Raw genomic sequence first — 14541 nt, 5'->3', positions numbered from 1 at the left:
GTGTTTGGTCAGTTTGGACCTATTTAAGTTGCAGGCCAGAGTCTGACCCCGTTGACTGTGATTGGTTCCGTTGACTGTGATTGGTTTAGATTGAACGACAAACCCATAGTTTGGACTATTTTTTTCCGCCTGTTGGGCTTGGGTGTAGGTTTGGGTCTGGAGGACTCATAATCTATTTTAATTAATAACAATAAATTATAAATGAAAAAAAAAGGAAGATTGTAATTGGAGAGAGACTTTTATGATAATAACTATTATAATTATGAGAAGAAAAATTATCATTTAGCAATTAATTGGCAATCAAATTAATTCAAATTGGAAAGAGAAATTAATTTGATTCAAAAAAAAAGGAAGTTGATGGGATTTTAATTAATTGGGAATTTGATTTTAATGATGGATTATAGTAATAAATGATTTATTATTTTGGAATGATATTTATCTATTGTTTGTCATATATTGTTTGAGTGAACCCATTGAGCATATTGTATTTTTGAATGAGACTTTAGATAATGATGAATGAGTAATGTCAGATAAAGAATGAGAATGATTATTATTAGAACTAAATTGGTTCTACGATTAAACTTTGAAATGAAAGACATGGGTGAACTCAATGTATTTTTAGGTGCTAGAATCATAAGGAAGGGCGATAGTATATATCCCAAGAATAATATATTGAGAAACTTTTTAAGAAGTTTGAGTATTATGTTTTCAAAAACCTATGAGTACCCTTATGATGCTAACTCTAAATTAGTGAAAAATAAAGGAGAATCATTATCTCAGCCTCAGTATGCCTAGATAATTGGGAGCTTACTGCATTTGATGAGCTTTTCTAAACTTGATATTGCTTATGCAGTAGGTAGACTGAGTAGGTACACTCAATGCCCAAATCAAGAACATTAGGATGCACTTGCTAGGCTTATGAGATACTTAAGAGGTTCAATGGATTATGCCATTGAATATAGTGGATTTGTCGTTGTACTAGAAGGGTACAATGATGTTAACTAGATCTCTGATTCATATGAGAAAAAATCCACTAATAGTTATGTATTCACACTTGGGGGTAATGCGATTACATGGAGATCAGCCAGACAAACTACTATTGCGGGATCAATGGATCTCAGTTTGTCACTCTTAAGATGGCTAGTAATGAGGCTGAGTGGTTGAAAAACTTCTTAGCGAACATTCCTCAGGAATGAAACCAACCTATCACTATGATTGCCAATCGGCAATAGCTATAGCTAAAAACAAGAATTACAATGGAAAGAATAGACGTATCCAATTGAGACACGATTTGGCGAAGCAGCTGCTAAAGAGTGGAACTATTTCCATTGACTATATGAAGTCATAATGGAATCTAGTAGATCCTCTAACAAAACCCTTGGGAAGAAATATGATCTTAGAAACATCGAGGGGAAGGAGACTTAAGCCACTTGCAAACAAACAAGTGATGGTAACCCAACCTTTGTGATTGGAGATCCCATGAATAAAGTTCATATGGGAAAAAACAAGTCGCTTGTTAGTTCTGATAGCACTAATTTGATTTTAAATCAAATATGTCCATTCCTATGGTATGTGTGAAAGTGCTAGAAACTGCATTATTGAGAGGATAAACTTTGTTATTAAAATTCTATGTGGTGAAAGAATTTTAGTTTAAACAAAGTTTTTAATGATTTTCATATCTCTTATGGGTGGTATATGATTTGCAGCATACACTTGATGAAATCACCTATATGAGTGTCAAGTGGGGCCGCTTGCATGAGATCTTGGCATGACCTCTAGAGCACTCATGAATACCTGGCACGCGCATGGCCTAGTAAGCGCAACATAGCAATAACAACAAGGATTGTGGGGGTGTATTGTGATTGATAAACATCTAACATACTCAAGTGTCTTTGGTTCATATAACTTGCTATACCAACTACACTGTGTGTTAAGTTTCTTGATCTAAGACTGGTTCATATAGCTTACTATACCAGTTCTGATGCATTACATCTTGTGAAACCCAGAATAATTTTTTTTTCTTTCGTTTGTATATATATTTTGCAATATGTGGGGGATTGTTATAATTTTTTAATATAATATTGCAAAATATCTATTTTTGAACATTATTAAAAATAATAATTTTCTAAGAGATATTTTAGGTCATGGGCCTGATCCACTTCCTCCAGTACAAAATACCAAGTTGACTCTTTCTCATCAGTTTTTCTTCTTAGTTTCATTTTCTCCTCCTCTCTTCTGAGTTTTCATTTCTTTCTTCCTCTCTTCTAAAATTTATTTTGGGTATAAACTCTATCAGAGTTTCTTGCTAATTCTGTGATCCTCGAATATTTTCGAGAAGTTCCTGTTGTATCCTAGGGGACTTGTGCAATACACTGCGGATAAGTCCTTAAGGACAGTGATCTACACGCCTCATGAAGTTACGGTTCGAAATATTGTAAGCATTTTAACTACAAGCAGGACTTTCAGGATCCTGTTTACCAAAACAGGGCCTACTTACCAAAGTAGGACTTTCACGATCCTATTTACCAAAAGAGGGTCTACTTATTAAAGCAGGACTTTCAGGATCCTGTTTACCAAAACAGGACCTACTTACCAAAGCAGGACTTTCACGATCCTGTTTACCAAAACAGGGCCTACTTATCAAAGTAGAACTTTCATGATCCTATTTACCAAAACAGGGCTTACTTACCAAAGCAGGACTTTCAAGATCATGTTTACCAAAACAGGACCTACTTACCACAGCAGACTTTTACTCTCCTATTTATTAAAACAGAACCTACTTACCAAAGTAAGATTTTCTGTTAACAATATGTTTATAAAACCAATTACCACAACCCTTCTCCTAACCACTGTAAAGAACATGCAAATACACGGTTGGAAGTCCTCCACAATTATATGTACATTACAATTTAAATCACTACAATACGAATTTCAATCAACACTTTATAAAACATTGCCTAGACATTACGTCACATATTTCCTGCCTTGCCATTTATAAGGCATGACCATAGATAACAACCACAACATACACAATTACTAATAAACTTGTGACACCCTCTCAACAATTACTAACCCATTACCAAGGTTATGAATAGCAAACCCTTTGAACCCCAAACACGGAATTGAGTCACTCTCAGATATGGTCACAAATCATCTACTATGAATTCCCCTGCATCCACCTCTTTCCAATAAACAAAATAAATACAATTTAATATTATAAAACATATTCTCTTGCCAAAACCAATCACGCTAAACCTTTTGGAATTTATCTCAAACATTAATGAATCCCTGCTTGTTTTATACTTACATATATATATATATATATATATATCACCAAATATATATAATATATAATTTATAAATACATAATATATACACGTAACTTTTATAGTATTCATTTTCAAAGCTACCCACCTCAATTCCCCAATGCTAAATAACAATATATATGGCATAAAATTTTGAAGAAATTAAACACCGCACCTAATATAATATTATCTATAAAATTCTCCGTAACTTAACCATATTTCCATAAATCAATCATTACGCTAATATCATTGTCAAACCAAAACCAAAAAAAAAAACACTGCATTAATATATATTTCAAAATTTATTTTCCCAAAGCTTCATGAGCTAGAGAGAAAAACATTTTTAATCCTTCAACCCACTAGCTTTCCTACCATATGCTCTTATTTTTCTTTCAACAATATTGGGTTATAAAGCACCTTAAAGAACCTAAAGAAACATGGCAACAATAACACACAAACCACACGAGCAACACCCTATAGTTTATAACACCCATTCAAAGAGCTGATATAAGAGATTCAAAACTATCTCAAAACACACAATAATAGTAGTTACCCTTATCTCTAATCCAACAAAGAAATCTAGATATTCGAGATCCTCCTAATAGCTTGATTCCTAACATTCTCTCTTGACAGAAAATAGTTCTCCCCAACTTCTTTCACGACTACAGAGTTTTTTATCTCCCATTTCTCCTCCCTAACTGACCTTTTGAATTGATTTTTCTAAAATCTTTACAAAAGTTCATCAGTTAAAAATATTTAAACACTACAAAACTACAAAATATAATTATTCATTTATATATTTTCACTACATATATAAACTAAATTATATTATACATAATACATATAATATTACTCTAACCAACCCAATCCATATTAAAACTGTAATTCCACAAAAGAAATATTATTTATATAATTATAAATAATATAACAAAAGAAAGATGCCCCATAAAATATTATATAAATACAAAAATATATAATTATTATCACAAGAAATAAGTTATCCCTTTTTATTTAAACTATTTTAATTAATTTTTATCAAACACGTACATATACGACAATTATTATAATTATTACTACATACCACACTACCACACTTGCACATATAACAAATTGAAAATGGATAATAAACATATATTATCCATAAAGCAAGAATAAAACAGATCACTTCTAACCTATAGTAATAAACTTTAACTAATTGTGCTAAACTTCACTTTTATTTAACATGTTATTTCTTATTTTAATAAATATAATTAACGTCTAAATCACCTTTCTAGATATTTTTTTTTTTTTATCTTACACAGCATGTTTGCAATAACGTCTTATGTTTTCAAAATAATAGAATAAAAGTGGTTTAAAAACATTTTATTTACTAAATTTAATGCATACGGATTAAAAATATTAGCATTAAAGAAACTAAAAGATTTTTTAAGTAGAAAATCAAAATCAAATTCATTCCAAATTTCTCATATTAAAAACATCAATCAAACACTTTCTTTCAGTCACAAGAGAGATGAAAAATAAAAATATACAATAAAATAAATAATATAACAGAGGGAAATAGATAAAAAAATGATAATAAATGAAAAAGAAAAGCACCAAAGCAATCATTTGGTGATTGATTTTTTTTCAATATTCATATGCTAAATGATGAAGAAAAAATAACTTTTTTTACGGAAATGAATTGATACTTTCCGAAGGGTGAAGTAATGGAATAATTCACCAACCTATATATAATATATGATATTTAATTAAAATATAAAAGTGGACGAACTTTAGCCACACAACTCATCTTTTACTTATTGTTAACGTGCGATTGCAAATATTTGAGAAGAAAAATAATATTCTTTTTAGCTCAAAACACTGCATATTTTCAATATCAAAATTTATTTTTGTGGCCTATTTTTATGTTATATTAATACTTGCCGAGATGATGCATGTTGTCATGTTATTTTTATATGCATGTTGTTTTTATCATAATAAATTAAATAGTTACAATTTTAAAAAGTAAAGTTTGTTTAAAATACCAGTTATATATAATAACGACAACGACAACCATAATAAACTTTTCCTCCAGTATTTCTTGTCTCAACAAAGACACAAGTAAAATAGTTATTTAATAGCTTACATTTATTGTTGATGTGATGATATGCTAAGATAGTGTTGGATACACGAGCACACCAGTGTAGACTCTAGAGCTGAGTATGAAATAATAATGGCAAAAAAGTGTAATAAAGGATATCTATAAGGTAAGTAATAGGTATGATAATTTTAATTACCCGCTTATTATTGATAGGATGAGTATAGATACATAGTATCAACTTGTGAACACTCATTACCTTATAAGTATTGATACTGATTTTTATTTGAGTATTTTAAGAAAAAAGGGAGATAGAAAAAAATTATTAGTGAGAGAAATAGTAATCATTAAGTTATTTAGCATTTGATTTTATATATTTAAATTATTTTATTAAACTTATGAAAATGAAGTTAATTTAAAAAAGAGAAACTTTTTAAAAATTATATGTAGTATCTTTTTAAAACGTGAGTCATAAAACATATCTTTGTAAAGGGATAGGTAATAAGTAAAGAACATATCTTTGAATTGGTGAAAAAGAAAAGAAGGAAATGTTGGGTTTGTTAAGAAAAAAGTATGGTTGTTAGAGTGTTGAGAAAGTGTGGTTTTATTCTGTTCTTTTGCGTGTTGGAGTGATTCAAGCAATGCATTACTTTCATCTCTCTCTTCAAACTTTACTTCTTCTCTTATTTCAAATTCTAATCCTTTTCTTTGCAATGGAAGAAGCTCTACATCATCTCTTTCTGTTAATGTTTCTCTTTCTATTTCTACACTAACTCACCAATTCTCCTATCTCTCGAGGTATCTCTCTCTGTCTTAATGTAATCTATTTTTCCTCATTTTCACTTTCATGATTATAAATTGGGTTAAATATGTTTTTAGTCTCTATATTTTGAGGCGATTTTGGTTTTAGTCCCTCTTTCAAATTAATGTACAATTTAGTCCTTTAACTTTAGAAAACTCTGGTTTTAGTCCTTTTTACCAAAATTTTTTAACTTTATTTGTTGTTTCAAACGCGTTTCTCAGTTAACATTGAAGCAAAAATGTGTCAAATAGTGTAAACAGTCCAAATGCTTGAAACGTGCTTAAAACAGCAAATAAAGTTAAAAAATTTTGGTAAAAATGACTAAAACCAGAGTTTTCTAAAGTTGAAAGACTAAATTGTACCTTAGTTTGAAAGAGGGACTAAAATCAAAATCGCCCCAAAGTATAGGGACTAAAAACATATTTAACCCTTATAAATTTAATAAATTTCATGTTTTATGAGATGAATATTACTAAAATAACCTATTATCTAGTCTAATCATTGTTATACCCTCTACTGTATTACATATATCATTTATCTTAAAAATGTTTTAGTTAAAATATAAAAAAAAAAATTATGCTGGCTCAAACCTTTTTACGGTATTTTATAATCTCAAATCTTATAATTTAAATCGATTTGGCTAAATCTTATAATTTCTTTAGTAAGCTCATCTTTTGTTTCCTATAAATATCTCAAATCTTACATTTTTAGTTTCAACAATTCTCATATACTGTGATTAAGACAACAAAACTTATAACCATTGATTATTTTCTTTTTGGCTAACCAATGAAACATCTATTAATTATTCTTCGCTCAAGTTTATGTTTTTGCAGATTTTAAACCCAAATTTCTATTTGACAACCCCGATAGTCCAGGTGTCTTATATCGGTTGTCCTATCAATCTACAATTAAAGAGGTATCTTAGGAATCACTTTACTATAAATCTTGTTTAACAAATATATGGCAATTTTCAAAGCATGCATCCATAAAAGCATGGTTAAAGAAGAATTACTTAACATACTTCAAAATATAAATCCTTCAAATTCATTTGATGTAAACTATCATAAGAAATTCTAGTACCAATGAGATGACTGCTTAAACAAGTTGAAACATCCATTAACCAAATTAAAAGAGTATCTAATAAAGTTTAGACTATGAAACTAAATTCCTGTATAAATTAGGTATATAAAGGGTTTTCTAGTGTTAGTGATTAAATAATACATTATGACTGCTTCCACTAGAACATTCAATGTATTTTCCATGATGACAAAATTTTCAATTGGTCTTATATGATTTGGATGGTAAGGAATCCTTGCACTGTATTATAAACATAATTCATACATCCATAACAAAATCCACCATATATATTATGGGAGAATTATAGGTAAATTTGATTCAAAACATACAAAAAAGCATTGAACTTACCCTTCATTCTTTTCAAACAAAAATATTAGGTTTTGTGCAATTCTTCCAAAAATGTCTTGATTTCCCACATAACTAACAATCATTGTTCTTTTAATTCTTTTTTTTTTTTTTAATTTTCAATTATGGTTGATTAACCTTTAACATCCTTTTTCCCTTCATCATGTTTTTTCACCAATTTCTTCTAAGTTATTTCCTCAATAGATTACACAGTTGAATTGATTATTTGCTTGATTTTTAAATCTTATTTCTTCATAAACAACATGTGCAATTCTTGTGCACTACATTTATCAAGCATGTTTTTGGGATGAACTTAAATTTTAGGATTTTATTAATAATTTTATTTTATTATTTTTGGGTATAGTAATATTTAGTTTCCCTCTACCGCCTCAGTTTTGTAAAGAACCTAGGCTAAAGTGCCTAGAAAAAAAATCAAAAATTATATTAAATGTCATTTTTGTAATTTTAATGAACCTTTTTACCTCGGTTCCAAGGAGAACCGCAGCCAAAACTCCTGCACAAAATTAATTACCTTATGTGAAAATCTAAACATTACAATTGTCTGAATTAATGAGAGGAGGATATGGCCTCGGTTTTGTAGGTAATCGAGACCATAGCCCCGTTTCAAAAAGTATGTAAGTTCAAACGTCAGAGTACAGAGCGGGAATGTCAATGGAGTAGAGGAGTTTTAGCCTCGGTTTTGAGAGTAACCGAGGCCAGAAACCCTACACAGAGATATTTGTCAGACTACAGATAGGATTCTTAGTTGGAGTAGGGGATTTTGGCCTCGATTTTGAGGATAACCGAGGCCAAAAACCATGCACAAAGATATTTGTCATCCGAAAAGTCTTTTCTTGGCAACTTTTGCAGGCTTTATGGGCTCGGTTGCCCTTGCAATCGAGGTTTTAGGTGCTTTATGGCTTCGGTTAAGATAGAACTGAGGCATATACTTTTCCAATAATTTAAAAAATGCCACTGCCCCATTTTATGCTACGGTTTCTGACCAACCGAAGCATAATGGGCGCGTTAGTAGCCCCGTTTTTTACTAGTGTGACCTATTCATGGTGCCTAATGTACTTATTAATGTCCCAACAAGAGACTTATCTATTGTGTAGGAGCCCCCTCCCACAAACCCCATAAATTCTTTTACACTTTAAATATTGGAAAGAGTCGTCTTAATATTAGTTGAGATGGCCATCATCATGAACATTAAGTTTGTTTGATCAAAGGCTTTTTGTTCATAGCTGCTAAGGTCAATAATAACATGTTTGTCTTTTAATATAGCAAGATCAATATCCATAACATTGAGGTGAAATATGATTTGTTCATTCCAATAAGAGAAAGCATGCCCATTAAACATTGACACAATTGATACACGAAAATTCATTAGCTTAGAACTGATAGTTCATAATGAAATTTCACAAAAGCATTAAGTAATAAAATACATAATTTACTCATAACAATCAAACCATAATTAACGTATATTTGCATTCTTCTTTAAGTGATACATAGCATTCCACACACAAACATTATCATGCTAATTATAATATTAATGACTATTAAAACATGTATTAGTTAGAATCACATATTATTTCGATTTATGTGGTTGAGGTTAAGTCTTCTAACACAAATAAACTCTGAACTCTAAGATTAGGTCACAATTTAGTCTTCAATTCTCTTTTCCACCGTTCAGTAATGAGTTTTACATGCAAAAGACGCTCTGATGCTAAAGTCAGTGTTTGTCCGAATACCTTAGCAATAAATGTGTAGTAAAAGTAACAAACTACCTAAATATCAAACCTGTATTTGTAGAATTTTGGAATGAGCTTTGGATTAGTACTGGCCCAATGACGGCCCATACACTAATTGACCTAACTTAGTGGTTAATTATTCTTTGTAGTGTAAGAGGGTGGTCGGTCGAGTAAATGTAAGCAGAAGATGAGTTACTAAGAATAATAGGAACTAATCGAGGAGTTTAGGGAGTTGATCGGCACGGTTGGTAGGCTGGTCGGTTGAACGAAGAGGGAATGTGAGGATGATGTAAAGGTGTCATTGGACTGCTGGGGTGAACCTCGCGGGCACGTCAGCAACGGTTATAATTAGTGGGCGAATATTGCGGGATTATGGATCAACGGTTAGAGGTAGTTAATGTCCATTTACTGAGTTGGATGCCTATAAATATAGAAATGTTAACCAGGTACACTTTACTTTGGATCTAATCACTTTTACCTTAAGCTTATTGTGACCTTGCTGACTTGAGCGTCGGAGTGCTAACGTGCAGGTCGCAACTGATCAGGTGTAGGAGTAAGATTTTTCGAGGTGCTTCACCAGAACAGTTTGGCTTGTGTTCGGTCTTGAGTCCTTCATCCGAAACATTCTTATTTGCTGATCTTGTTCACGGTTCGACTTATCGATTCCCCAATCGTTTTGTTGTTGGATTTAAGGCTCTGTTGACCGTTCGGTCTATGACTGACCGGACGCTCATAAAGTACATAGCCCCTTAAGCCCCCGAACATCTCTTTCATTTAAGATGAGTGTAGGGGTTTGTTATGGTCGGATAAACGATCAGGGATTCTGTAATGGGGTGGTTCTATCGTGCCACCCATTTAAGGAGAATTACCTACGTGGAAATTTACCGTGGCAGTTACAAGAAAAAGTAACCATTGTGAGTGAGAATCGTGTATCCTTGGTATTTGTGCATCCGCTTGAAACGAAAGATTATGTTTTATCGATAGTTAGATCAAGTTAATTTTGATAGTTAAGATTCACCTACGAAAAAAAAATTTCAACTATAAATAGGGAGTTAGTCGTTCTCATTTTCACACTTACACTTTTCCTGGTCTTTGCTACTAAATGTTTCGTCTCTCTCTACTCTAAAGTAATAATGTCAACCATGGTCGGGAGGTAAGGTCAGTGGTATGATGATGATACATGAGAATCGTCATCGTCGTCTATTGGTTCTTCTATTCTGGGATCAACCGAGCGGGGTGAGTCCTCGGTTGACGGGGGAGCAGTTGTGTACATAGATAATGAGGCTGCTTCGGTCAAGGAGTGTGTGGTAGCCGCCATATAGATAGATGCAAAAGGTGAATGGACGGGGTTGGTCACTCCACTGCCACCCGTTTCAGGAGTGAACCTAATGGCAGAGGTCGTAGACGCAGGGCGTTTCAAGCTTGTCGCTCGCAAGAGGACCAAGCGTGCTTGTCATGGGAAAGAGGGTTACGCGTCTGACTTTTTCTACGTGTACTACACTATTTTTTGTGACATATTCATTCGGCTTCCATTCTCTAACTTCGACATGGGTGTTTTATGGGAGTTGAACATGGTCCCAACCCAACTTCATTCGAATGGGTGGACTCTCATGTAAGCGTTTTTTGCCGTATGCAAGCCCTTGGATTTGACTCTAACACCCATCATTTTTGTACTTTTTCCGCACTAGGCCACACCCTAAAAGGTCTTGGGTATTTGTTATTTGAGAAAGGACCAGACGTTATTTACCCTTTTCAATACTTCATATAAGGGGTCTAAGAAAAACTTTATTAAAGTTACAATAACAGAGGTTGGTCAGTTGAGATTTTTTACAGATAACGGTGAACCCAAATTTCCCTTCTATTGAACCAAACATCTCAAGAGAATATCTGTGTGGGCAAAATCCATAATGACACCGATGGAAATAGAAACGACCAACATGATTAACTAGTTATCAGTTATCTTGTTTCAAACGCTCTATGTGGTAGAGTGATCGGTAAAACTTTTGTTATGTGTGTCTTAGAATTGTCATTTTTAACCTATCTGTTTCGGATGTAGGTCCCTAGACAGAACTCTAACCGATCGATCCTCCTTCACGCCTGAACGGGTGCGACCTGCACGTTAGCACTCTGACGCTCAAGTTAGCAGGGTCACAATATATTCAAGGTGAAAGTGATTAGATCAAAAGTGGTTTACCTGACCCATTACTCCTGTATTTATAGACCCCTGTCATAACTTTGGACTGCGCACTATCCGTAACCGTCGACCNCAAAATCCCTGATCTTTCGCCCACTAAACGTAACTGACGCATGTGTCTCCGAGATTGTCGCTCCTATATCCTGCCCACTACTCCATCTCCCTATAACCGATCGGTTTCTCTCTCTCCCCGATCAGATTCTCTCTCCACCCGACTATCCTTTCCCCATACAGTACATAAGCCCCCCAAGCCCCAAGCCGTAAAAATGGCGAAGGGGTTTAAGTTCAAAATGAAACGGGTCAATTGGCAACTTGTTAACCGTAAGATCAATGGCGAAACTGACGGTCAGATGAGATCTCAGAGCAGTTAGCACGGAATCCGAAAAGACCTTTACTGTCAGCCCTCATATCCCCCAAGAATCAACGGTGCAGATGAGATCCTGAAACCGTTTTTTGCGGCTATAAATAGGTGTGAGCCCCCTCTTCACTTGCGACTGCTGAGCATTTAGGGCTTCCATTAACCGATCGTCTACATCTTCAACCCGATCTTCATTCATCAGGTAATGTGTCATTCTCCTAACTCTTCCGCTGGGTCCAGGGACGAGGGTAGGGGGTACGGTGACGATGGGGCAGCATCGCCATCCTCGTCCCGTTCGTTACCTGCTAGTTCGTCTTCCTCATTCAGTATAACGTTCAATTACGATAACTCTCGTGCCTGGTCATCCATGGCTCCTCCCCCCATCGTTCAAGGGTACAATTGGGCCCCTCACGAGGTTAAAAACTATATTTCGTATTTTACTTCCAGCGCCACTATTAGGCATTTGCTAGAAAAGGTGAATATTTTAACTTATCTTGAAGAGGTGGACGACTACACCTTCATAGTATGTCGTTCCAATGAACGAGCGTGCCATGGTCGGGATGGATATGGATCGGACTTCTTTTATGTATATATTACTTTGTTTCGCGATTTAGGCTTTAGACTTCCCTTCTCCGAATTCCAAATGGGAGTCCTGAGAGAGTTGAATATCTGTCCAGCACAATTGCACCCGAACGGGTGGGCGTACCTGCAAGCCTTTAACATGCTGTGCAGGGGTTTGCAACTAACCCCTACTCCCGGGTCCTTTCTGTACTTCTTTCGTGCCTTTCCTCACCCTAACCGATCCTGGATCTCTTTAATCCCCGTGAAAGACAAACAGTTGTTCACGTCCTTCAATTCCTCTTATAAGGAATTTAAATCCAACTTCTGTAAAGTAGCTATAAGACCTCCTGGTCGGCCAAAATTCCTTTTTTGACGATGGCCGTCCAAAATTTCCTCTATATTGGACCGAACACCCTAACCGAGTGGATTCGTGGCCGGAAGCCAAGATGACCAGCAACGAGCTAGATGTAATAGCCCAAATTGACCAATTACCTCGAAAGACACCGTCCCGCCATTTGATAGAACTGCTCGGGACTGACACTCTCAGAGAAAGAGTGTTGGGTAAGTACCCCTTTTTCTTGATATGTCGTTTGATCAATATTGACTCTTCTAAATTTTCTCTTATGTTGCAGAATATTTCGGAGGCATGGAAAAGCATCAGGCTTTCCTCAAAATGATGGCTCGGAAGAAAAGCCTCAGCAAAGGCGATGAGGGAGGGTCATCCGCCATCAAGGTAACCAGTGGATTGGGTGGTACTCCTATCCATGTCGTACATCCTGCCTTGAAGTTGACCGACACAACCGTTCCCCCTGCCGACACCAAAACCAAGGATGTTGACACATCGAAGAATAAGACCAAAAGAAAATCGGCCCAAGAAAAAACTCCTTCACCCACTAAGAGGAGGAAAGTGGGCTCCTCTGTGCTGACTAACGTACTAGACCCGACCATCCATGTTTCTAACCGCATGCAGTTCAACTTGAACGCTGAAGAGAAAAAACCTTTCAAAGGAATGTCTCCCAGCGAATCATTGAATATGGCCTACGCGCTGATCGCTCGGGCTAGTGTTTGTTTGAACTATACGGCTAGTACAACGAGGCCCCTGTTGGTTGTTGAGCTAGAAAATGCTCAAAAAGAATTGGAAGAAATGAAGAAAAAGAACACCACCCTGACCACCCGTGTTGAGGAACTCACCAAGACGGCTGAGGATGATCGGGTTAGTGCTGATAACAAGTTGAAGGAAGCTCCGAACAAAATATCCTCTCTCCAACAATCTGTGGACGACCTGCAACTCGACCTGCTGAAGATGACCTCGCAACGCGACAAGGTAACCAAGGAAAGAGATGCGATGGAGGTCGAACGGGACAAACTGGTCACCGAGAATGCTTCCTTGGGGGATGAGATCTGCTCCGAACGTCAATTGGGCTTCGATCAGGGGATTGCCCAATGTCATTATTTTTTCCAAACACCACTTACCCATCCTGACTTTGACATTATGAAGATCTATGTGGATAGGAAACTGGTGGATTTATCCACCTAACTTGCTCCCGCCCCCGATCCTCCAGCAAACGCCATCGTCACGGACGGCGATGCTATCAGTCCTCCAACCGAACCCCACGTCGCTTCTAATGACCCTTCTCCCGGCCACCCCTCGGCATAGGATAATTATGATTGATGTTTTATCTTTTGAACACTATTTACAAACTCTTATTATGTATTCTGCACTTTACGTTTTGATCAATGTATGAACTTTTACTAGTGGACTTCGTTTAGTTGTATGCATTCGTTTACCTGTCGATCAGATGTTTGTATCTGTTTGTTCAACAGATATTTGTGGCCAATTGTATGATGGTGCCCCCCCCCCCCTTGTATGCTTGACTTGACGTTGTATTTTCTCTTTATCGTCTATACCGCTCGGTGGTCTGTTGTATGCCTGTACTTTTGCGCTCTTCGCCTGCTTTAAATAGCATTTGGTTCCAACCTTATGCACCGCTCGGTAGTCGGTCCTCGGACCGCTACCTCCAAGTCAATTATATGACTTCAGCCAACCTTATGCACCGTTCGGTAGTCGGTC

At 35.4% G+C, this 14541-nt stretch overlaps 1 protein-coding gene across 2 annotated transcripts; it reads left to right on the top strand.

Annotated features, from left to right (window-relative positions):
• The first annotated feature begins 6085 nt into the window (after nucleotides 1-6085).
• On the top strand, nucleotides 6086-14323 carry LOC111240571. Of its 2 annotated transcripts, none has more exons than XM_022775785.1 (3): nucleotides 6086-6180; nucleotides 7018-7100; nucleotides 13103-14323. In XM_022775785.1, the coding sequence occupies exon 3, from the start codon at nucleotides 13117-13119 to the stop codon at nucleotides 14005-14007; it is 891 nt and encodes a 296-aa protein (XP_022631506.1). In that variant the 5' UTR covers nucleotides 6086-6180; nucleotides 7018-7100; nucleotides 13103-13116; the 3' UTR covers nucleotides 14008-14323. The 2 variants fall into 2 exon arrangements, with proteins under 2 accessions (XP_022631506.1, XP_022631511.1); XM_022775790.1 differs by having other exon boundaries at nucleotides 7003-7100.
• Nucleotides 14324-14541: the final 218 nt, after the last annotated feature.

The sequence above is a fragment of the Vigna radiata genome, chromosome 2 (genome assembly GCF_000741045.1).
Source record: "Vigna radiata var. radiata cultivar VC1973A chromosome 2, Vradiata_ver6, whole genome shotgun sequence".
Lineage (NCBI taxonomy): Eukaryota > Viridiplantae > Streptophyta > Magnoliopsida > Fabales > Fabaceae > Vigna > Vigna radiata.
The sequence above is the reverse complement of the archived record's forward strand: the minus strand, read 5'-3'. Positions and strand labels throughout refer to the sequence as shown.

Excerpts from the sequence above, each read along its gene's own strand:
- LOC111240571 (XM_022775785.1), top strand. The coding sequence starts at position 13,117 with ATGGAAAAGCATCAGGCTTTCCTCAAAATGATGGCTCGGAAGAAAAGC.